Raw genomic sequence first — 26,729 nt, 5'->3', positions numbered from 1 at the left:
GTGACGAAGAAGCTGCAAGGGAGAAAAAAGTTGAACACGAACCTTTTAACAGCTGATAATAAAAACAGAAGATTTAAAATTAAAGTTAATATTTAAACAGTAACCAGTATAATCATTTAATCAGCCACAACAAGTGAATCTATGGCACGCCAAGATTTTAACTCAGTCATGTCTTCTTCCTGGGGCGTTGTGCTGGAACCTAAATCTGTACAGAGGAAATCTAGCAGGAAAACAACTGCAAAAATCAAAACTAACCTCAATTAACAGATCCAACAAAGGAAAACAAGAAACACCAATCAAGGGCTCCAGAACTTCTCTTTCTGTTCAGAGAGACTGAAAAGAAAGAAAAGGAAATGAACACAAGACAAGGAAAACAGACAGAGGACGGAGAGGCAGGGGTGAAGGAGAGAGTGGCTAGAGCTGAGCTGATGATGTAGGGGTGTTATCTGGCTGGGGCATCCGTGTGGGGGAAAGCGGAGGCTGGGTTAGCAGCAGCATCCCTCCTGCAGGCCTGCTGACAGACCAGGGGCAAAATAAAGGCCCTGATTAAAGCCGCTCCGGGTGGAGGGCAGCTGTATGGAAATACAAGCCCACCAACAGCAAACAAAATAAGGACGTAATCAGAGCAGTGACCAAAAAAAAAAACAAAACAAAAACCCACTTAGGAACACGTCAGGAATTGGCCCCCTGTGTGGCATTTCTGGGAAGCGGAGCTTTACTAATCACTTCAATTGTTGCACTTTTAAATGCATTTAAGTAACCATAATAGTATTGAAAAATAAATAAGACAATAATAAAAAAATAAAAAAATAATAATGAGACAGTGTTTAGAAAAACAGATGGAAATACATTTATTTGTTTTTTTCTGCTCCAGGTACATTAACAGGTATTGTAAACAGTGTAATTGGGTTACCAACATTTTAAAACCTATTCAAATCTCAATGTATTACAGGGTTACCACCCCGTTACAACATTTTCACATTTTCTTATTTGCTTTTATAAAGAACAGAAAATACAAAAATGAAATCAGACATTATTCACATCATCAGACAGAGATCTCAGAGAACCTTACAATTTTACAATCTTTTAATCTCCCATTAATACAACTCAACTCCTTGCACTCTCTCAGATACACCAAAAACATGCAATCCAACTGTCAAGTGTGGACAACATGACCCCAATCTGCATATGTGTGCAAATGTGTTCTTAAGAGAGGCGAGAGCAAGAATGCCTTATGAAGGAGATATAAACAACAAATGAATAAAACGGAAGCTCAAGCATGAGGCAAAGGCCTCATAGTATGACTGGGATACGCTGTCCCCTTCTGGCCACTGCACAAAGGACATCAGTTTAAAACATGCTGATACAGCAAATGAAGTGAAAAAAAAAAGAAAAAAAAGAAGAAGAAAAAAAAGAAAAAAGAAAAGTTAATGAATATAAATATTATAAAAAAGGAAAATTAAATAGTCATTTGATAAAATCAAGAACAGAAAAAATGGCGTCACTGCCGTAATTCAAGCGGACCATCACTATGTATATTATCAAGATGCACAGAATGCTATTAAGACTGTTGTGCATTTCTGTAAATTCGACTAGACGCCATATTCCATTCAAAAGTCATTTGGATGTATTTGGGAGAGGCGTGTGTGTTATATACTGTAAATTTAAATCAAACACTCTCTACTGTATAATATTGCACTTGGTTGAATGAACAAAACAAACACACTAAATATACATATATATATAAAAAATACATTCACAGTTACCTTGGTCCAGGACAGTTAAAAAAAAATGCATATTTGAGTCATCAAGGCATCAAGTTTTATTTACGTTGCACACAAAACTCTGCCATAAGTGGCGAACATGCCTCGTGTCAGAAAATCCTTTTTACCAGTTAGAAAATCTTGATTGTCTCATAGTGTAGACAGCATCCTGTCATGCTGTACCCTGGAGCTTTCCTCCCTCGTCAGACTGGAAATCCTGTGACTGCTTTCCTCCAGACGTGTAGTGAGGACCCACCGAAATACGGCAATGGGACTTTGGTGAACTAATGCTAAAAATAGTGGTGCAGGAGGGGAAAGCACCACAGGTTTACTGGTGCAGAAATGAGCTCCCCCAGTCCACTGACAGGGAAAAGGAAACGCAGTCATCCTCTGAAATAGCTTGGGTGGATGGACATGTGTCCGAGTCCCACCTCTGAAACCACTGTGCATTCGTCATTAAGGCAAACAGTTCAGAGTGAGTGAACACGACCTTTAGAGAAACTTTAGAGACGGCCTCAATCCCTTTAGTTTTTTTTTAACTTCACACGTCAGCACACACACACACACACACACACACACACACACACACACACACACACACACACACACACACACACCTTTGTGGAACTCAATATTACCACATGAAGTGTTCACAATAAAACTGTAGTCAAAAAATAAAACGTTCGTGTAACGGCCCTTTTCAGGAGATGCTCCATGAACCTCCTTCAGACAGCAAGCGGCTTGGATCCTCCAACAGCCTTGTGGTGATCCAGCTCACTCATCAGCTGACGGACTGAACGCAATGTGCCTCTGGTCCAACCGGAGACCGGCGCCGAGAGATTCCGCCAGAGGGGAAGATGGCTTCAACAGCCAATAACTGAGAAAGGTCAACCGGCGTCACTGGATTTTTGACAGTCCGCTTGCCATTAAAAGTCTGAAGGGGATTGCAGATCGGGTCACTGTGAAAGGCAGTCGATGGAGACCTACAAGGCAGGCAGAGAGTGAGTGAGAGATGTCAAGCTGCTGTCTTAGACATAGACAAAAGGACATACTGTAGAAAGAAAATCTTAAAGAAAATCTTACTGCCAGCCCTAATTTTTTTTTTTATTATTTGCTTAAAAACAACTTTCATGGAGCTGCACAAGACCTCTTGCCAGAACTCTGCAACACTTCAGTCCACACCCATCCTTTACTTCACTATCCTTCAGCTTGTGTAGTACGGTCCATAAGGGTGCGAACAAAGCACAAATGACACTCCCCAACTGAAGGGGGAGCCCACAAGCCAAAAAAAAAATAGCTGCTTATTTTTTTTTGTTAACTCTACTTTATGTAATGAAAGATTAGTGAATTACTATTAAAAACACACACACACACACACACACACACACAATCACCCAAAAAACAGTTACGTCAAGGAAATAAACTGAAAGAAACTGCTGCAAGATACCATCTGCCTTGTGAGCAGGGTTGGTGTGTATGCATACAGTGTTTGTGTAGGGTGGAGGGCAGAGGGTGTGTTTGCGCTGCAGAAGGGGCCTGCTCAGTCTTCAGGCCCCAGGGGGGACCCTACTCCCCTTCTGTCCCCTTTCGCTTTCCTGAGAGAATTGTACTCTTTCTATCTGAGGAAAGAGACCAGCCCATAGGGAAACATGGCCTGCTCTGGGAACACCTAACCCGAGGCCTGTCTGAAAACACTGGCAAGCTCCAGCGCAACACACCTCTTTTCAAAGAGCTGTCAGACCAGCACAAAGGCATGACCCGCTCTGTGGGTACTGATAGCAGTCGTTCTTTCACACTTTGTTGAGGAAGAAAAAAACAAAAAAAACAAAATATGCTATAATGGACAAAAGTATCCCTATAAAGAGCTATAACAGCAGGTTTGGAAGTTATTAGCGTTGGTGACTTTTCTGATCCTCAGCACCCGGCGACCCCGGCTGACAATGTTACAGAGGAGGCTCCTATTACAGAACCACGCTGGAATTCAGAGCTATTTAGATCCACCCATTCTTTCACTAATGTGTGTAAAGAATAAAAACTGAATAAAAACACCTGAATTTAATGATTAAAGTGTGTCCCAATACTTTTCTACAATACTACACACACATGTTCAGGGAACAGAGATCCTTCAATGCAAAAATACTATATGCAATACCACCCCGACACACACACACACACACACACACACACACACACACACACACGTGCAATTAAGAGTTATTTGCAATAACCTGTAAATAATATTGTTATTGCTTTTTTTATTCTTATTTATATTGTGTATATAGTGTACATTATTTATCTACTATTTTCTATTTTTGTAACTGAGTGTCTTGCTATCCCTTCCTGCTGTGACACTGAGAATTTCCCCACTGCGGGACTAATAAAGGATTATCTTATCTTATCTTTTCTCCATATAGTGCAGCTATAGCACCATTTAGACATTATGTGGTGTTTCTCCATCCTTTATATAAGATTCTTAATGTTTACAAAAGATTTTAAAAGAAGCATCCACTGAAAGGAGTTCTACTGCAGCATTACTTTAAAGAACCACGGAGAGTTTACATACAGAATACCAATTCTCACAATGAGACAGGTTGCTAATATTTGCACATTGGGAAATTAAAGCAACAGTATGTGAGAAATAGCATTTCTTGCTCTTGGCTTCCCTAACAGGCAGAAAGTGTAGTTTACACTTTGAGGACACAATTTACACATTACGCATTTCTAGACATGTTAAGAGATACAGAATCGTGAATAAAAGTGAAAGAAGCATATGTACGGAGGCGCAGATGTTTTCCATCTCATTTCACCAACGTTCGTTTAAGCTGCAGTTAGCAGGAACGACAGAGGTGCTATGCAATAGTAAAAAAAAAAGTAAAAAAGTATGCGGAATGGGACTTACCAAAGGCACGGATGAGTTCCCGCTGCACAGCCCAGGTGACTGTGTTGATGAGGCAGGCGGAGGTGAGCCCAGCGAAGAGCACATTATACAGGAAAACTATGTGGAAGTTCCCCAGCCAGTTATACCGTCCAAAGTCCCCCAACAAATCAAACCTTGTGATTCCTAAAAAAATTAATTGATATATTTCACATAAATAAGTTTTTATGATCGTTATACACATCATAGCTATAGGCTTTACAAAAGATTTATAATTCTCATTAAAACTACTGAAATGCTTATAACAAGGACGGAAGCTGACATTTTTCAAGGATTCCCACTTTTATTTAACACAGACAAGGCAAAACTACTTTACAGAAGCTTACCCAGAGTGCGGGAGAAGACAGGCAGAGCTGAGCTTAGCACCAGCAGAGACACACAGTTTCCTATGATCTGTGGAGGCACAGACACACACACACAGACACACACAGACACACACAGGGTGAGATTCAGAATGTGAGAATGTGCATTTAAAATAAATGTGTAAGAGCTTTTGTTAACGTGTGAACATGTCACGCCTCTGTACCTGTGTGAGGGTGGTGTCTTGCGTGCGAGGCAGCATGCTGCTGAAGAGCGGAGAGCTGTAGAAGCCCACCACTGACGATATCATCAGATACCTGACATTGTGGGATTAAGGACTCCAATACAGCACATAGAAACATTCATAACAGAGTGCTAGCATTTAGTTAAAAGCATGAGCTAACAATGAATGAAGACGGTGCAATTTGTGTAAAGAAAAGCCTTTTTATGATCAGATTCTGGGCCCAGTTTACCCAAAGCATGTTGGTATTAAGAACATCTTAACTGGTATAGAGAGTGTGATGCTCACTCGACCACTTAAGAATCATCTTTGTGCTAAGATGCTTTCAGGAAACCCAGCTAAAACCCAACCAAGTTTGTTACAGTAATAACACGAAATAAGAAATGATCACAATTAATGATCAGGCTTTTTTATTGTTATAAATGATCAGGGTTTAAAAAAAAAAATTAAGTAAGGTTCATCATAATCTACAGTCTACAGGCCCCACTTAGCTCCTTTAAAAGGTCCTCGCTTTCTAAAAGTGTCCACATGGTGGCACTGAATAGCTGAGTGCAGTGTCTGATAATGGTAATCTCCTTAAAGCAATGGAAACAGAAATCAGAGAAAATCACAGAGAAAAGGGTTTGTTTTTGCACAGTAGACAAGTTTCTTTCTATCTCCAACAGTGTTTGTGTTTTTGCTTTTTGTGAACCCTTTAATGGACAAATATGAGAAGGATACAGGATAAGGACCACCTGCACTGCAGCACCAAGAGAGCCAAACATGGAGAATGAAGCCAGTCCCAGATGGGGATCCTGTAATTACAAGGAAATGGTTAGGTAATACTTATAATTATTGCTTAAAGGGGAATTATATTTATTTTAGGAAACTTCAGCCTAATTAAATGGTTAAAATGTAAACAAAAGTCAGAGAGTGGTTTGATGGGAAACGTTAAGTTTTAGAAAACGTAAGTGTCAGAATTGATGACAGTAAGGTCAAGGAGACTCCGCCTGTTGAAAGTTTGGTTTAAAATATGTTGTTTAGAATTAATTCAAGGCACAGAAGTACATGCAATTTAGTACCCAAAGTACTTTTTTTTTTTAAACAAAACTTTAACTGGTTGTTTAGGATAAATACATCATCCATATTTACACTGCAGACATTGTAACCTCTGGTCTCCACCACTGAAAATAAACCAGCATTTCTTTATCGTCAACAATTTCCCATTAGACCACTCTGAATGACTTTCTTTATGTCACAACTGAATTATGTGGAAATTCTGGAAAAAAAAAGAAAAAAAAGAAGTGGAATTCCCCTTCAAAAACTTCACCATACATGTCTATGCTTCATGTTTGTGTTTTATGATTGCAAAAACACCTCACCTCCATTCCTCTGGGCATCGCAGATTCATCAAAGAGCAGTTCAAGCACATGGAAACACACCATCAGCACACACACCACCTGAGCAGCAACACCAAGAGCAATCATCACGACTGAACAGTGAGAGGACTGTTAAGTACATGAATGACAAAGACTCATCCTTACAGTTAAGGCTAACAGCAGCAGCATGACCAGTGGATAGCCCAGGTTACGTTGCCATGCGGATGCCTTCCTCCGCGTCTCTGTGAAAGAGGGAGTGTGAGGGACAGTTGGCATTTGATGTGAAAGGACAGTCGTACTTGTGAGGAGAGTGTTCTCACCCAGAGCCATGCGCTTAGCTTGAACGCTCACAAACTGCCTCTTCATCGCCTCCATGTTCAGGTTCAGCCAGCAGGAGGTGTTACCTGAGAGACAAATGAGAACAAAAATGTATTAAATGAATCATATTTGAATCTCTGAAAGAAGAAAACACAGACGTTTAGCTAGATTATAAAACATTTGCAGTAAAAACAAAGAAAATTAGCTGTTTTTCCATAATATAACAAGGGCCCTTGCAATTGATCAGTTTTTTTATTTATTTATATTTATCCATGTTATGATCTTTTTGCTACTTTTAATTGTATGCCTAAACTATCCTTGGATTGCCCTATAATGTATAATATTTTAAATAATTCCTTTCCATCCATCAATCCATATTTTATGTATCTGCTTAGCTACACCGCTAATGAGACTTGCCATCAAAGGTGCTCCTAGTTGAAAAGAAAACTTGATAAACAGGCAGTGATTGCCTATTTTCATATTATTAATTAATAATTAAATGCAAAATGCAGCTATGTCTGTTCTGCAAGTCTCTGTTACTGAAACTTGATACGAGTCTTAACGAGAGGTTTAGAAATAGCTTAACTCTCAATATGCATAAATCACTCATTTCCTATTAATATTATTTGCATTTACTCAATACTGACCAGATAACCTGTTTTTTCCCCCAAATCCCTTTTCCTTTTTCATAGTAATGAATTTCTATATACAACCTTCCAATAAATGTCACAGAGGCTCTTTTAAATTATGTATATTTTTCTCCATTTACTTAATGTATTAAATAAATTACATTTAGATGCCTATATAATAGAATATACAGTCTGTTTAAATGTTTGTAAACACCCTTTCTAATAAATGCCTTCAGTTATAAGTTGCAACCATTGCTGACACAGATATGCAAATGCACACATGCAGCTTGTCTAGTCCCTGTAGAGAAGTACTGCCAGTAGAAATCTCTGGAGCAGATAAACATGAACCTACTGGCACCATGCCTAAAGCCAGGTGTGGGCTAGAAAATTATAAAGCCCCCCAGCATTGAGCTGTGGAGTAGTGGAACTGTGTTCTCTGGAATGCTGGTTGGTGCTCTATCCAATACTTTTGGGATGAGTTGGGGGGTAATACTTACATCCTGACCTCACTAACGTTCTTGTTGCTGAAAGCAATCAAATCCTCACAGGTTCTAATACTTGATTCCAGCATGAGCTGAATACTTCCAATACTTGTGTCCATATAGTGTACATCCTAATGAGTATTGTGTTATGAAAGTTATAGAAACCCAACACTCACTGTTGAGCTTCCTGGAGAGCGAGGCCTCCTCAAACACAGCACAGTTCATGGTCTCCTCTACATTCTCCAACAGCTGAACAAAAGACCAATAAATAAATAAATAAATAAATAAATAATAATTAAAAACATATCAGAAATTTGAACACTACAGTCAAATCAGGCAAAATTAGGTAAAACAATGATTTACACATTTTTCCATTACTCATGTGCCTTGTTTTAGATTCAGCACACACATAACAGTAGCAGAAAAGACTGGAATTATAATTATGTAGTTCAGAACATTTCTCAAGAGGTTTCAAAACCCACTTATACGTCACATGCTTACCCGTGGTTTAACCAATAAGCTCCCAGTGACGCTAAACATTCGTGACATTCCAAGGGGGGTACACACTGTTGAGCCAGAAAAGGAAAGGAATTGATGGATACACAAAAACCACACACATACAGGACCAATCACATGAACTAAATGACCAACAACTATTAACCTGCTCCATGTATTCTAAAAAAAATCCTTGAAAGACTTACAGGAACAATCAGACATATACTTACGCAAGAGCAGCAGCACTCCAAACAGAGAAATGCAAGAGTAGAGGTAGGGCAGGTAGTACTCCCACAGGTCTATATGGAGCACAAATAGAGCACAACAGACAGGAGAGTGAGATAACACCCCTAAAACACACTGTTCACATGATTTATTCAACATCTAACAGATCATCGCAAGCCTTGTGTCTCAACAATAGAAATTTGACAGGAGAAAGAAATTGAAAGCACCATAATATATTTTTTATTTCTATTTATTTTATGATTCTCCACATACTCATCATGTTTGCTGTTTTTAATGGTATGCTGGAATTGTTAGATTTACCTATTCAAAACAAGCTGTTTCATAATATATAAATTTCCCGTTTTTCATCTTGCAATTTATATTTTATGTATCGGCTCACCTACACTGTAAATGAAGATCAACCGCAAATGTACTTTAAAATCAAGTACAAATGTGTTTAAAAAGGGAGTGGTTGGCAACTTTCATATTGTTAATACATAATTTAATGCACACTATAGCAATGGCTGTTCTGCAGGTCTTAGCTACCAAAAATGTATAATTAATAAACTAATAATAATAATAATAATAATAATTCAATGAAAAACAAAACCTCAGATTTGTACATCTTAAATAATTTGTCCAACCTAACCTCAATTTGCTGCACTTGTGGTCAGTTACCACATTTCTCTCATAGTGCCACTGACTTAAGCACCTGAACACACACACACACACACACACACACACACACACACACACACACCGTAGAGACTCTCTCTGGCCGTGTTGTCGTGGAGAAGAGCTGATGCCACCCACACAATGCCAAGCACCAGCAGACTAAGGAGAAGCAGCATCACTGCAGTCTCATAAACTCGGGCCATGACACCCTGCAACACGAGCACATGGTCACATAAGTATAACAGTAACATGCAGACAGGCACTCAGTTGGTGCACTCACAAGATCAGTAGTTATAAGAGTTATAAAATATGAAGAAATCTGTACCTTTTTGGACCCTGTGAAGCCTTCTGATTCAGTAAAGAAGTAGGCAAAAGGCATGAGGAAGACCAGGGAGAGGTTGGAGAAGAGGAAGACTAAGTTCCATAAGCCTGAATGAAAAAAGCAAAAAAATATTAAATGTAGTCAACAAATATAAATATAGTCTACAAAGTACTCCTATATGGTAAATGGAGCTGAAATAATAGGTTAGGTTTATTCCAAACCCAGGGGTGGTCATAATATTCTGAATTCTGATGACTGTAAATTTCCAATGTTTCGAAATGTTATATTATTTCATGTTAAAATTCTTATTAGTATTATAATAAATTACCATTACATTTAAATGAACAAACTAAATAAACATGTATTTACCTAATTTATTCTAAAACAGAAGTTTCATCAATTCCTGATGAATTTATTATTAAACAAATACACAACGGCTGCAGACAGCAATGTCACTGTGGTTCCCCAAAGTCACCACTAGAGGGTGGTAAATGCTCAATACACCCTCTGCTTTACTGGAGTCTGGCACGCTAAAGAACAGGTGTTAAAGCTGTGTCTTAGGTAGATTATGTAAACGCATTACATAAAACATTATGCAAAAAAGAAAGGTTTGCCTCATATGTATTAAACACTGCCATAAATGACTACAGGCTTATTAAGATTAGGATAGGATCTTTATTGTTTTTGTAACATCTAGGGTCAAGCGTCTCTCAGCCACAGTAGGGAACTGGAGAGATCCCTTAACACATGCTGTCTGAATTCCTCACATAAGCACTAAGCTATGGCTATATTAGTAACACCTTGGCCATGGCAGAGAGGCCAGCACTGATTTCCATCAGTCAATAAAGGCAATGTGGTATGAGCACTCTCCTGGCCTTAAGTCAATTAAACTTGATCATTTGGTCATCTGCATGATATTATTCCTACTGTAAGAAACAGAGCCTGAGAGACACACCCATTTATATGCATATTTACCACAGTGTGTTACATAGATTTCAGATCATATTTATTTAAATTCCTATTTTGTATTTCTTTTTAATAAACTGCTTGATTAATTGACAAAATAATGGGTAGAAGTAGTCAGTCCTAAATGTTAACCATATGTATAATATGTGGCTGAGAATGTGAAATTACCAAAATGTGCAGAAACAAAAATATAATAATAATAATAATAATAATAATAATAATAATACACATACATACACACACGACAATACTTTAAGGTTTGGTGTTTGTGTGTGTACCATGGATAAGAGAGCCGTTGAGCCACTGCATGTAGTAGCTCTGTGGGAAAGTGAGCAGAACTTCATTGGACAAGATGGAGATTGGTAGGAGAAGCACTGCACACACCGCCACTGAGAGCGTAAAAGTACACAGCCACAGCCTGGAGTTTGGCACACAAAATAAAGGGAGTGTGTGTTAGTGCATGATCTTCGCATTGACACGAGTCCAGCTGTGAAAGGTAGGTGTTCAGTGCCACGGTGGAAGGCCAAAGACCAACCCAGGCCCAATATTAACACTCAGAACAAACTGATAAACAGGGGAAACACACACACACACACACACACACACACACACACACACACACACACACACACACACACACACACCTCTTTACATTACTACTATGATTATTTAAAACAGATAATTTAATACACTCCCACTTTCTGGTAACAACAAGTAAATACTTACACAATTTTGTTGACAGTAGCATCTTCTGTATCATCTGAAGAAACAGGGGGGAAGAGAAAGACACTGAAGTTAGTCTATAGTACACACTAGACAAAGTGGAAAAAGGCAAACTTGCAGTTTAATCATTAGTCAGGGTCCATTAAAAGAACAGTTTAGCCAAAAATCAATGTAATATGATTTCTCTCTTACCCTAGACGCAGTCAGTAAGCTAAGATGTGTTTGATATCAGACAGGTGCTTCTATAGTCTACAATGGGAGATGCCAATAGATGCTAAAGATGCTAGTATTACAAACCGATACTGGGCTTTAACAGTCAACCTAATTAATTAGTTCAAAATTCTACCAAAATGAATGTAATAAACATCTGATTGCATTTTGAGCAGGTTAAGTGATGTGTCAGGCCATGTATATACCCAGATGAGAATGGGGACAGTCTAAGTCCAGTGTCTGTTAGCAACATTAGCCTAGCATGTCCCAAAGAAGCATACATCAGACATCAAACGTGGCTTAGCTGATCCCGGGGTAAATGGCATATCGTGTTCATTAGATTTTTTACATAACCATTGCTTTAACAAAGACTATGTGTTATGTTAGAACTTGCACAGCAAACAGTGTGTGACACACAGTGACAAACGGCGGCCTGTAGAAGCTCTTATGGTATGGGATAAGAAATAAATCAGTGACAGAATGACACAGAAAGAGTAAAAACCAGCTTCATAGTAAAAACACAAGAACAAACAGTTCTAGTCTAAAACTGAACTGCATATGCAGCATATTAAAAATGACAACACGGCCCTCCAGGAGAAAATCAGAAGAGAGTCCCTCGCACATGCTAAGAAAAACAGAACTTGCGCAACTCAAATGAGCCGCAAGGCAGAAACACATGAGAACGCATGCAGTGAATAACAATGTTCTAAAAAGCAAAGCAGGTTTTTGCACATTTCCTGCCAAAAGGCCAGTAAGCAACTTGGAACCCTTCCATCCCATCCACCACAATCCCAGAGACTCTTTAAGTCTCCCCCAGTCTTTACAGCTGGTTCCAATCAGGACAAAATTCTGGAGCGCTGATGCATGTTTGTGGCCAGCAATGTGGCCACACCAAACCAACCTGGACATTAATACTTTAAACAGTGTGCTCGCGTTAAAGGCTCTACAATGTGCATCTCTTATACTGCAACCGTAAAGAAAAATAAAAGTAATTTTGTAAAAACATGGTTAAAAATAAAATATTCTCATAAAATCTTCTGAAATATAACATAGAAATAATGTATATGTAGCTAATGACAGAGAGGACATAGACAGCTTTTGTCTATATGAAAACCGGGTCTGGGCAACCCATGGGGTGGCTAAATGTTGAGAGGCCCCGGGCACTACTAGGTAAAGGAGACAGTGTTTATCTCCCAGAACATTCCTCATGTCCTCCCCCTGTTGACAGGACCATTGCGTAACGCAACTCCTCTGCCATCGGGGTGACTGATCCTGCATGTCACTCCTCGTTTAGGAGCCAGAAGCTTCCACACTGATGTACAGATGGGCATAGGAAACAGGTGGCCATTACAAGGTGCAAAGGAAGTATACACTGCCTGTCAAATGTTTGGAAACACCAAGCTTTTCAATGCGTAACTTTCAATGAAATTTAATGTGAAAATACTTCATTTAAAGTCATTATGGCTTTTCATTAAGGTATTTCTATTTGGTATTTTTATCATGAAATTGTGTCTCAATGTAAAAGAAAACCTGCCAGACTTGCAAAACTTGAATAGAACAAAAGGCCAGAAAAACACCACAAGCACTGCTTAAAATGCAAATATTTCAAATTAAACATTAATAAAAATAAATAATAAATAAAATAATACCAACACCTTCCCAAACATCATTATCAGCAGATTTCAGGTACGATTTGTTTTCTTTAAAACTGCTGCACTTTGAAAGGAGCTTCTAAAGTAGCATCTAAAAGTAGCCTCATACTCAAAGTCAACACACGGCTAACAACAGAACAGTGTGGGTGTGTGTGATATATCAGGACCCAAACCTTTCTTTTGGTATTGTCCCTATAGCAATACCAATCGGTACAGGCCATCTCTAGCCAAATCTTCACAGGCCAGCAAGGTGTACCATGTGACAGGCAGTGCACAACATCCAAAGCATCACTGAAACAGGTGAATGTTTTATGGGAACTTTTTTTTACGGGAAATGCCCTCTCTACAGCCTCATGGGTTTTTAATTGCACATCTGCACTCCTTTAACCTACGCTGTGTAATATGATCGAGGTGGTGAGGGACAAGTATGGCAGAAATGATATTTATGTGAGAACGCACATCACTCTGATTCACCCGAGGCAGGTTTATGCTTACCAGTAACAAACTCTGCATTCTTCTTGAAGTGAGTGAGAATGAGGTAGGAGAGAATGTATAGGCAGACGAAGAGTTGCACGCAAATCTGTAACAGACAAAAGAGAAACAGTACAAATGAGTGCAAGACGTTTGTGTGACAAACACAAAAATACCATTTGGATGGGATTCAGGTGTTTTTACATGGGGAAGTAATGCAATTTTATCACACAGCATCTGTAAAGTTTTTAATAATTAGCAGTAAAAAAAACATTTCATATGCAATGCATTTAGTGGTGGCTCAGCGGTTAGAGCGCCGGGATATCGATAACAGGGTTGTGGGTTCGATTCCCGGGCTCGGCAAGCTGCCACTGTTGGGCCCTTGAGCAAGGCCCTTTACCCTCTCTGCTCCCCGGGCGCTGGAGTTGGCTGCCCACCGCTCTGGGTGTGTGTGTGTACTCACTGCCCCTAACACATGTGTGTGTGTGAGTGTGTGTTCACTACCAGATGGGTTAAATGCGGAGGACACATTTCGCTGTACAGTCCACACTGTACAGTGACGAATACGTGCACCTTTACCTTTACCTTTAAGAAGAACATGTTTAAAAGTTATTTTATAAAGCATTATCCATGTTTTCAATACAAGCATTACAGAGTTACGTGATGTTAAAGGTATTCTCTGGCTTTTTTTAAGCTAATCTCTAGGTGTCAGCTTAACTTTGACATTGTACATACAAAAAAAAAAAAAGAAAAACAATGATTTGAAGCAAGTGCCCATTGGCTTCTATTGAAATTGTGTTTTGTATCCAGGTTTCTGTTCTTTTCTATGCACAGAGAAATGGGTCACAAATCACTATACATGCAGCTGATGGAAGGCTGGAATACTCCCTCACTAAATTCACCAATTAGCCTTAGATGAACATTCAAAGGAAATGCTCTTTTATTAGACCCCACTGATAACTGAACTGGTGGGTGAAGTTCACAAGTCAAAGCGGGTGAGGCTGAGGAACTGAACATCCACGCTAAAGGGAGTTAACCCATCAGTCTTCGTTATCAGGCAGTGTGTTGGAAAGGAGCTTGAGTGCCATCCAGAGCACAGTGTAGCCTCTCCCACACACCCATCTGCACCCCCTCCCCAACCACACACACACACACACACACACACACACACACACACACACACACACACACACACACACACACACACACACACACACACACACACACACACACACTTACTCTCACTCATAGGCTTATCACTCCCATACAATGCTGCGCTCATTCACAGCTGCCGGCCTTACAGTCCTGTGACATAAGAACAGCTTATCTGACTTGCGTAGAGGAGGTATTGGGTGGCTATGAAAATACATTGTGCAGATCAGCAGATGGGTGTAATAGGCTATGAGGAACAGGACAGGGGGACAAAAACAGAGCTGTAGGATACATGGCATAAATACCCAGGGCCATGGGGTCGGGGGGGGGGGGGGGGGGGGGCATGAGAGATAGAAATAGAGGACATTGTGTAACCAAACCCTTTGCTGTACTAAATTAATACCAATACAGTGACGCATGTACCGTTCTTTATGGTATCACATTTCTTTTCTTTAGCAGACTGCAGGTGTATTTACCACCCCTTTGTTTTACATGTACAGCTGACGTAAACAGCGGCCCTGCCCTCAAACACATGCGTCTTCATTTTTGACATTTCTGTGCACACATTACAGCCTTCCTAGATCTTCACTGTGCTTACCAGTAAGAGGCTAAAACTTAATTAACATATATTCATTTACACTTACCTGTCATAAAGTAACAACTGCACTCATATGCTTAAACGTCTTTCAATATACATCTTTATACATCTTTGTACTCCACTGCGTATCGTCTAACAGTCTAACTGCCAGTAGATAGCCCTAAGCTACATGCTCAAAAACCACAGTGCGTCAGAGTGATAGAGATAATTATTAATGCCAAATCAAATTGTATGTGGTTGACTAATCAGCGGCTGCTACAGCTGGATCATTGATTACTCCATGTGCACCAACAAGAACAATAAAACAGTAAGGACACTGGTACAGACACAGTCCTTTTTGAGGGAATTTAAATGGAAAACGTCCCTGAGAGTTTTTAAAATCATGATCATAGGTTCATGCATTATTTGACTCCATAGCAGAGACCACAGCAGACACCACCACATTTGTCCATCATACAACCCTTGCTGAATTAATTAAAATGTGGGGCAATTCCATTATGATTCAATAATTAATCAAATATATTTACATCAAGTTTTAAAACAATCCTGCTCAATTCAGGTAAGCTCCATTCTCCCCACTCCATTATTTATAAACGGATATCAGGTTATCCATTTGATCGACTGATAAAATTATAATATATAGTTTCATTTATTATAACAAGATATATAATATAATATATACATATAGTTTCTTGTTATTATATGCAAAATATAAACAAATAGGCTTATCTTCATTATCTGAAAATGGTCAAAACAGCCATGTCCTACTGTGTGCTGTATGCTATTCTATTCTAACTGAATGACAAATAGATGAAGAAATGAGAGGCAGACGCAACGACAGATGGAGGCAGAAGAAGATTATGTCTCAAATCCCAAAGGAGAGCAAAACCAGATGAAAGTAGCTGACCAGGATTAGAAGAGCGAGTGTGCTGACATCTTGGGCAATCGATAGCTTACATGAGATGGCATTAACGCAACCAGACCAAATGTCTATTTGCCTGGCTTCCTTTAACATTTAATCTCTTGTTTTCCAACACATTGCAGACATCGCTACAGTAAATGTTGAATACGTTAACACTGGGGATCTGTCTGCTGCACATATCTTACTGCATCAACAGTATATTCTGTGTCTTTCTTCGATAATCCTGGCATTGTTCTCCACCCAAATCCCAAACCTACATGTTGCAACACATTCATCCGGAGTGGATGACAGAAAAGGAACTACCTGCAGTGCAATCCTACTGCACTTTATTAACACTTTCTGTACACAATAGCCTTTTTACCCAAGCATGGCAGTTACGCAAAGGAAAAAAGTCCCCCCCCCCACTTCCGAAATGGCTCAGCAATATGCTGAGGTGACGCCACCATCCACCGTATTTAGGATGTCGTGACTGGGAGCCTTTTAAAGTAGGCCTAAGTTGTAAATTCAACTTAAAGATGATGTTTTTGGTCATATAGGTTATTAAGGAGATTTACTGGTCTTGCTTAATGAGTAAATGTTGATGTGTTAATGTACATCAACATTAACTGTAGCTGCATGGCTTGAGAGGTATTTCCACCCTTACTTATACACAGAGCCACGGTCATCCATCTTAGGCCTACTTGACAGCCCCCAGTCACTACATCCTAACTACAGTGGAGACCTGTGTGTCCTTTTGTGAAAACTAAAAAAATAAATGTTTTTATAATGATGATTTATGTTTGCCCATATGTTTGTTAATCCTGAGTTGAAGGAACTGAATAAGCATGCATATTAAAAGTTACATAAAAAATTGGCCCACTTTTAAGCAAGTGTGTGATGACTTAGGAATGTGGTTGGCAGCATGCTGACTGGAAGTGTAAGCTTTTATTATCTGCTATTTACATTAGATTCTGGTCTCCACTCCAAACCGGTCTTGGGCTACATACAGAGGTATGGGGAAAATTGAATTTCAGCTGAATTATTCCTTTAAATACAGGACTTGTGGATGAATATAACATCTGGTGGACATACACTTCCAGTTTGTGGAAACTTTCTTTGGAAACATCAGACCAACTGACGCAAGGCAAAGCCTGATATCCTCCCTCTCTCAAAGAAAAAGGAAGGAAAGAGGAATTTCAACACCAATGTACAAACATCAGCAGAAAAGTGCAGGTCTCTGGGTAACGCCTGGGTAGTTAAGGCACGTGTTCTCACACATATATCTGACTGTCCAGAGTACAGATCCATCTGGTTTTTAGTTCAAAACAAACACTGTTCTGTCATCAATACAGACACTTTGTATCATCCTAAAACAACGAATACAGCTTGAGGAGAAAAAGTGGCCCAGGACCATTCCAGCCATTCTACTGTTGTTAACATGACAAAGAGCTCACGGAAGGGTGGGCAGTTCATACTGTATGCGGCAAAACCCCAGGGGAGAATTAACCAAATCCCCAACAAAACATATCCCTCCTGTAAGAGGAGGGGCCAGCTACAATTTCTGACCCAATTTCAGGCTTCTTTGACCAAATGGCTTTGCAGTAAAAAACAATTGCTCGTCATCTCAGAGCCATCTGGCTGTGCTAAACAGCAGTCTAGACAGCTTGCTGAGAGGCAGGAAAAAGTCTGGGAGGTGTAAAATACTAGCAACTATTTCTGATACTTTGCAACAACCCAACAAAAATCAGCAGATATCAACGAACTACACAGAAATCACTTACATACCAAAGCAGGTCATAATTCACTTTTACAGGACCATTTGCTAAACTCTCGTTAAGACGGTTGCCTATAAATGACCTCTGTTCTGATTAACTGCCCTGTATTATGCTTTGTTTAAGAAAAACAAAGCTTCCTTTAACATGAAGGAGTAGGGCTGAATCGGGAGAAATGTGTATATTACAGGGGTGTAACAGCACATGTATTCGTCTGTAAACGTCACAATACAAACATTACCGATGAATATGTGGTAGCCTATGCAAAGAATGATGAACGTAATGAAGAATCAAGTGCAAGTTCCACCCAGAAACCTTAGGCTGTTGGCAAGTTAGCAGCATGCGACACTAAGCTTGGCTCCAGGTGATTTGCGTCAGACTAAGGCAAGTGTGAATAACACAGGAATGCTTCTTTCAAATCAGCGAGAGTCTTTTCTTTGGGAGGGTTGGGCTTGACATTTGAATGGTTAAACATAACCTAAGTGGAACGAATCACAACCCTCTTCTTAATTCACAATTTCATTCCATTCAAGTTTTTAACATGTGAATTTTATAGCCAATTGCAACCTTTGTGTTTTTTAAATTAAAAATACAAGACTGTATGTTCACAGTTTACGTAAGGCTGTACCAACTACCTCAGGGGAGGTACTATTTGACACTAGATGGACCAAACTGTAACTACTGTCTGTTTAAAATTAAAAAAAGAATGTTTATAAAAAAGATGTTTATAAAAAAAAGAAACCTAACCTTATTTATTTGTTTTTTTCCTGTTGTATCACAGTGTAATGTCCAAATACTGGCCTAAACCGAACTGAGAATTTTGTATTCAATCATATCTCTAGTAAATATACACATTTTTGTTACATTACAAAACAATAAATCATTTTGGGGGAAACAGGATGTTTTTGCAGCTTATTTTCTACATCTCAATTGAAAAGGAGTGAACCCTGTGTTTTGACAGTTTAACAGTGTATTCAGTTTTGTGTGAAATGTTCCCCTTTAATGTCCATATGTAATTTCATTTTATTGTAAGATGTTTTGTTCATACTGGTAGGTAGGTAGGCAGCTACTGCTGAAATGATAAAAAAAAACAGAACAAAAATTAAGATACAAGTTAAAAAGTTATGATTTAACAGACATATCATACAAAGCAAGGCCATCACGATCAACACTGTTCAGGATAATTCCCGTTAGTTTAACCGCAGCACTGGATAAACATCTGAACTAGAAAAAGCTTTTCTCATGTGTTGTTCAGGACTCAAATCATTCACACTAAGAAATCTGCACTGCACAGCCTAACTTGGCATAAAGTCCAATACTTCATACAGCCGCTTGCTGGCTAATACTGTCACAATGGGATTACAGCAGTGAACTGGCACATTGAAAAGGCTCTATGCTGCAGTGTGAGCACGTGTTAGGCTAGATTAGTTATTCACACAGGCAAGCATGGTACAAAGGTAGTGTCCGTGGTATTACCATATTGTTGGAACAGGCTAGTTTGTCGCATAGTTTTAAAATATTTTCCAAGGCAGCGGAAACCGGTGGCAGACTGACGGAGTCTAACTACAAGTACCTACAATGTCACATTTACCCAAAGAGGTCACTGTGTGCAATAACTATAACTGTAGAATTGTCGCTAGTGGACTGGATGCACTTCAATTTTGGAACATTGGCCTGTTTTACAGCTGTTTTGGTTTTACACAACTTTTTCCATTCTAGGCCGCCTTTCACCTGGAGTTCGACTGCTCACATGTAGAAAAGATGCCTTTTAAAATTTAACTCAACCCCTTCATTTCAGGGGCTTGCTTACATTACTGCACTCAGTCATTAGCATTAGACCAACAGATTGGGAGGAAAAATAATTTCACAAGTTTTAATGTTCAGAGTCATTAACCTGTAGGACTTGTAGCAAAGATAGATAGATGGATAGATCAAGTATAAGTAATTTTTGGCACAGAACACAGAACAAAGAGCCCCTTCAAGAAAAAATGCAAAAGCACAATTTTCACAATATGATGTTCATCAATATATCAATTCACACTGGATTCATTTAACTTGGACTTATTTCTAACACTGTTTTTACAGTGGGTGGAAGCCTCTTAAGTCCTTATTTAGTGGGAGTAAAAATGACAAATGATTTGGAGGACTCAAAATCACAGGGAGAAGGAATGTAGTAACTAGATTACATAACCTCCCCATCCCCATCTCCCAATATGTAGCACTGTGTGGGGGAAATGCACATAAATTGGTGTTCTATCAGGCTCTGCTTTTTGCGGTAAGAGAAAACATTAGAAGAATTAGAAAGCTACAATAATCATATACACTAATTACATTACCCACTAATTACAAAAAATACAAACTAATTACCTTCATTTTATCAATGTTTTCATTGATAACTGCGTGAGCCCCAACATCATATCTTTATTGACCTAATCAAGTAGGTCACGTGACAAGTCAGAGCACAGAATCTACAGACCCAGCACAAAGCTATAACTACACTACATAGAACAGGTTGTTCTGTATTCAGGGCAGAGTATCCCAGAGCACACTATTCAGAGTGAAGTACCATGTGTCACTATGACCCTGTGGAAAGTCATGAAGCTCTTTCCATGCACAGTTGATCAAAGAGTCACTCTCCTGCTAACAATCCTGTATTACTCCACTAAGACTACAGAAGAACCGGCTGCATAGTAATTTCACGCCATTGTTTTTAAGGGGAGTAGTCGGATTGATTAAAAGTCCCGACTGGAGGCCGAAACGTGTCTGGACAAACTGTGTTTTTGGCCTGTTTTCCCACAGTTGTGTGCAGCAGTTAAAGTTGATTGATTTTACTAGATACCCAATGAACTTACAAATGGTCCACTTTATAATCTGGTCAAGTTTACTGTGGTCACTGTCGCACTCAGACAGGATGGGCAAGCTCAAGGATTAGTCTTTAAAAAAAATCATGTAGATGTAGGTGTCAAGGAGTCCAGTCTGAGTGTATGATTGCGTGAAATTGACAATGCACAAGGTTTAACATTAAAATGTCCCCTTGATTCTCATTACTGGAGAGCATAGGGGAGATATGGGCACACACTAATATGGGGTAAAGCATAGCCTTGACTTTTTAAACAAAACAGAGTAGAAATGTAGTTCAATGTAGTTCAACTGTAGCAGCATCATTCAAGGATTTTTACAGCAATCAGAGGCCGATAGCCAACGAGGCCAAAACTGTCCAATATTGATGAGTCACTAAAATATTGAAATGCTGATATTTGTCAAAAACAAATTTGTGAATGTCTGATGACCTATGTTGCCATATTTTATGAAGCCCATAACTAATCAGTAACTGATCAGTTTGAAAAAATAAGTAATCAGGCTGCGTAGAAGTGCTTATTTTGTATTGTACTGACTTTATATCGACTGTAACAATTAACCCTGTCTGTGGGATAAGTCAACCGTCACTTTTAAATGAAGTGTTCACAAACCATTGGTGCTGGAAACAGAATTTACATGTTCATCTAGTAGTAATGTGTCTGCTGATGTGTAAAAAAGACCTTCAATGATCGAAAATCTTGCATAAATACTGCCTAAAAATTTTAGGAAAACAAACAAAAGTCATGAAGCTGGGCTCGCTCTTCCTTACTAGAGCTCCTCTGAAATCTGTGCAGAATAAGGTTACTGCATGCTCCGGGGGCTATCAAAACAAACAGTTTCATGCAGCTTTACATAACCACACAAGCCAGGTCATGGTTTAGCACTAACAGCTGCTCTGGAAGGCAACAGGTGATCATCTGTAGAGTTGATCAGGCACATACACTGTCCTGCTGTAAAAGCTGACAGCTAATATTAATATGGCAAGCTGTACTGTCCAAATGACCCACTAAGATCTGTCCTATACCGATATTAAGCTAATATTACATCACATTTATTTTTAAAAACAGTTCTTTTATAGACTACAGTAATGGTTAAGCCTTTATTCACAGTTACAGGTTATGGTCTGCAGTGCACAAAATGTTGCTGAGTGCGAGAATCAAGCTCTGCAGGTGTAAAGGTCGGCATCAGTGCCTCGTTGTAAGGTTAGTAGAGGTTGAAGTTCAGTTTGCGTTGTACAATCATAAATCTAAAAAAGGCATTACAATAACAGCAGGTGCCAAATGGGCTGCAATATTTGCCAATCTCAAATATTCAAATTCACCTCTGCTTTTAAGTACTCATTTGTCTGCCCATCCTGTAAATAAGGAAGAATTGTACATGCACAAACTATGCAAATGTTTAAACTACAGCTGAGCAATCAGACGACATTTTATCTTATCTTGATATATTTTATCACTGTACACAATATGCATTTCTGAACATATAGTGCTTAAGCATATCAGTGCTTAAACACTAAGCAACTGCACGCTGCATTAAAATAATATAATCAGTCATGTCTCACTGGAAGTAATGCAGCAATTATAATACAAATATACAATATATAATATATATTTATAAAATAAATGACTGTACGAAGTCTGGGATAGTATTTAGATAGCACTTTTTATCATCCAACACTGGTTTTGCTTGTGTGTCAAGACATGGATTTCAAAATTGTAATAATACTTTTACCATGGTTGTAAAATAAAACTAAAGGGGATTTAAAAGGGTTATTTAACTTCTATTTCCATAAAGACTAGAAGAATCATGTGTGTAAGAGCAACATGGGAGTTTGATGAGTCTTTCAACAGCTAGCTGGGCAGACAGGTAGCTAGATACATAGCTAGATAGACAGACACACAGCTAGACAGATACTTAGACACACAGCTAAATAGACATATGTATAGCTAGATACACCGCTAGATAGACAGACACACAGCTAGATAGATACTTAGACACAGCTAGACAGACAGATGTATAGCTAGATAGACAGACAGGTAGCTAGACAGATACTTAGACACAGCTAGATAGACAGATGTATAGCTAGATAGACAGACATGTAGCTAGATACATAGATACATCACTAAACAGCTAGATACGCAGCTAGATAGACAGATACACAGCTAGACAGATACTTAGACACACAGCTAGATAGACAGATGTATAGCTAGATACACCGCTAGATAGACAGACACACAGCTAGACAGATACTTAGACACACAGCTAAATAGACATATGTATAGCTAGATACACCGCTAGATAGACAGACACACAGCTAGACAGATACTTAGACACACAGCTAAATAGACATATGTATAGCTAGATACACCGCTAGATAGACAGACACACAGCTAGACAGATACTTAGACACACAGCTAAATAGACATATGTATAGCTAGATACACCGCTAGATAGACAGACACACAGCTAGATAGATACTTAGACACAGCTAGACAGACAGATGTATAGCTAGATAGACAGACAGGTAGCTAGACAGATACTTAGACACAGCTAGATAGACAGATGTATAGCTAGATAGACAGACATGTAGCTAGATACATAGATACATCACTAAACAGCTAGATACGCAGCTAGATAGACAGATACACAGCTAGACAGATACTTAGACACACAGCTAGATAGACAGATGTATAGCTAGATACACCGCTAGATAGACAGACACACAGCTAGACAGATACTTAGACACACAGCTAAATAGACATATGTATAGCTAGATACACCGCTAGATAGACAGACACACAGCTAGACAGATACTTAGACACACAGCTAAATAGACATATGTATAGCTAGATACACCGCTAGATAGACAGACACACAGCTAGACAGATACTTAGACACACAGCTAAATAGACATATGTATAGCTAGATACACCGCTAGATAGACAGACACACAGCTAGACAGATACTTAGACACAGCTAGATAGACAGATGTATAGCTAGATAGACAGACAGGTAGCTAGACAGATACTTAGACACAGCTAGATAGACAGATGTATAGCTAGATAGACAGACATGTAGCTAGATACATAGATACATCACTAAACAGCTAGATACGCAGCTAGATAGACAGATACACAGCTAGACAGATACTTAGACACACAGCTAGATAGACAGATGTATAGCTAGATACACCGCTAGATAGACAGACACACAGCTAGACAGATACTTAGACACACAGCTAGACAGACAGATGTATAGCTAGATAGACAGACAGGTAGCTAGATACATAGATACATCACTAAACAGCTAGATACGCAGCTAGACAGACAGATACGCAGCTAGACATTAACACAGCCACACAGGAGCAGATAAATAACCTTTGCATTAAGTGAAGAGCCTTTGAAATGTTCTTCAGACTCATACTCATCTCTATTGCAAAACATCTCTATAACAGTACCATTTGTAGCAGCCTTTTTTTTTTGTTTAGTTTGAAGAGTGTGTCCAGCCCACTCTAGTTTAACCTAAAAACGTAAGCATTATTTCTGTAGAGATTTACATACATAAACTCTCAGCTTAATTAAACTGAAGAACAAATAAATAAACAGCTAAATAAACTCAGAGTATTCAGCCATTCCTTCAAGTGTCACACAGATGTGAGGAGCATGGTAAACATATTTAACCGTCCATATAATATAGGTAGTATTTTTCATATCTGTAATAAAGATCCCTTCCCAATGTCTGCTTATGTTGAACGTTAATACTAATGTTGATGTTAAACATGACAGCCTGTACTGTTAGAAGCTCATTTTAAGTGAAATGCTTCGATTAAAAACAGCTCCATTAAAAGAGTGGTATTTCTTAAAAAAGAAATAAGAATGGAGAGTGACTGTACCGGCCTGTGCACAAGATTCCAGTATTGGTATGGGACAAGAAAACGTGATATTAAGGCTAGGGCTGGGAAATATGGTAAAAATTATACATCATGATATTTAAAGACTTTCTCTTCACAACATTTAACAATAGTTAAATCGTTAAAACCTATTATCCCATACGCACAGTGATTTTTATGCTCAGAAAAATGTGTATTACAATAAACCATACAATAAAACACTGTCATATTGACCACCCCTACCCCTATGCACTTCTTCCGTCACATTATTTACCATCACCAGGCACAATCAATAATCAATCAATGCACAGCAGATGTGGCCCAGTATCCAGTTCAATCTGCTCAGCATATTCTCAACTCTAATCATAATTAAACCTCTATGTGAGGCAGGAAATCACAGTTTCACATGCCAGGCTTCCCTTCTGGGGGCCAATTTCCTTCAGACGTGTGCTTTGCTGGAGCTCAGCCCTCTCACTTTGAAGCTATGGCCTTTTATTTTAGGACAAAAGGACCGTAAAAGGGAAGTGCAACACAATTCAGTTTCTACTCTGGTGGACATCCACGTTACTTCTTCTCTCGAAGGGTTTCTGCTACGTTTACTTCTGCCTGGGCCATTTTTAAACTGAACCAACACCGCAACATTACTTGAGGGAGGTTTCACAAACACTGGCAACCAGTTCGGCATCCTCCTGGCACAGGATAAGCGTTAACTACACGTCTCAGCCATATGATACCAGTAAACAGCAGCTCTGCAAATTGGATGGCCAACTTACAAGGATCTCTCGGACACGGTCGTGGAAAAGCTGCTCTCTAAGCGACACGTCGTCTGTTTCCATCCTTCAGAACCATCGCTCGAGGCTCGGCTGGCTGTGGTCTCTGCAGTTATAACCTGTTACATTCACAAAACAGGACGTGTGAAGAAAACTTCGTCGTGTCGTTTTCTCCAGCAGAGGAAGTCTCTCTCCCACGTTAGCAACTCAGCTGCTACCCAGAAAACGTGCAGGGTGCAGCCCCTCGGCGCCTGAACATATCCCTACACCTCAGGACAAAGTAATGGACACTGCTAGCCAACCTAGGTAAAGCCCGAGTAAGCGAGCCTGCAGGGGTCCAGCGGTCACTAACTAACTGCAAACATGTTGATATTCGCTTCCACACTCAGTCTATGGGGGAGGGTTGGGATTGGATGGGGGCGGGCGGGTGGGCGGTGCTAAATATTTAAAAAAGAAAGACGATGGGCGGGGACTATGCAAACAAGCTGCGACCATGCTGCTGATATGTGGGTGGTAGTATTGAGAGAAATCCAATCCTGAGCAGGTTTAGCTGAAGTCAGAAGTGTTATAGGTAATAGTTATTAAATTATATAATTAAATTATCATTATAATTAGAGGTCAATATCTGCCTTGTGCTCACTGATTCCTGGAAGGCTCCAGACTCCAGTTATTCTTATGGAGAAGCAGATAAGAGGATGGATAGATGCACATTCAGAATAAATATTACTGTACCAAGTTTGGGTAGTATTTGGATAGCAATTTTGTAAATATGCTGCTACTGGTGCATTTTAAAATGTCTTTAAATGTCCTAGCTGATGGAGTTTAAGTATAATTTCTCTAGTGGATAACATATAATAATAGGTTTATGGTTTTTATTAACAAAAAATAAACAGCAAAATAAAATCAAAATTGAGTTATTGAGTCATTAATTTACTGTAGTGTCATGCAGATGTGAGGCCAACAGTAAAACTCAATTCACTCAATAAATAAAAAACTACATATTTTACATATTATAAAAATAGA

At 39.1% G+C, this 26,729-nt stretch overlaps 1 protein-coding gene across 1 annotated transcript; it reads right to left on the bottom strand.

The window, feature by feature from the left end:
• Positions 1-845: 845 nt before the first annotated feature.
• On the bottom strand, positions 846-26,066 carry lmbr1l (limb development membrane protein 1-like). The gene is made up of 17 exons (XM_072696387.1): positions 25,710-26,066; positions 13,790-13,874; positions 11,436-11,469; positions 10,988-11,127; positions 9,747-9,850; positions 9,507-9,630; positions 8,752-8,820; positions 8,528-8,592; positions 8,203-8,275; positions 6,918-7,001; positions 6,763-6,839; positions 6,601-6,678; positions 5,960-6,033; positions 5,225-5,315; positions 5,025-5,091; positions 4,663-4,824; positions 846-2,746 (listed from the first exon to the last, which is right to left on the bottom strand). Exons 1-17 carry the CDS (start codon positions 25,770-25,772, stop codon positions 2,661-2,663), a joined length of 1,476 nt encoding a protein of 491 aa, XP_072552488.1. The 5' UTR covers positions 25,773-26,066; the 3' UTR covers positions 846-2,660.
• Positions 26,067-26,729: the final 663 nt, after the last annotated feature.

Source organism: Salminus brasiliensis, chromosome 14 (genome assembly GCF_030463535.1).
Source record: "Salminus brasiliensis chromosome 14, fSalBra1.hap2, whole genome shotgun sequence".
NCBI classification, from domain to species: Eukaryota; Metazoa; Chordata; class Actinopteri; order Characiformes; family Bryconidae; genus Salminus; species Salminus brasiliensis.
This window is presented reverse-complemented; position numbering and strand designations above follow the sequence as displayed.

Excerpts from the sequence above, each read along its gene's own strand:
- lmbr1l (XM_072696387.1), bottom strand. The coding sequence starts at position 25,772 with ATGGAAACAGACGACGTGTCGCTTAGAGAGCAGCTTTTCCACGACCGT. Across the intron at positions 4,825-5,024 it reads TGTCTTCTCCCGCACTCTGG|GAATCACAAGGTTTGATTTG; the intron begins GTAAGCTTCTGT and ends TAATTTTTTTAG. Across the intron at positions 2,747-4,662 it reads GGAACTCATCCGTGCCTTTG|GTCTCCATCGACTGCCTTTC; the intron begins GTAAGTCCCATT and ends CCTGCCTTGTAG.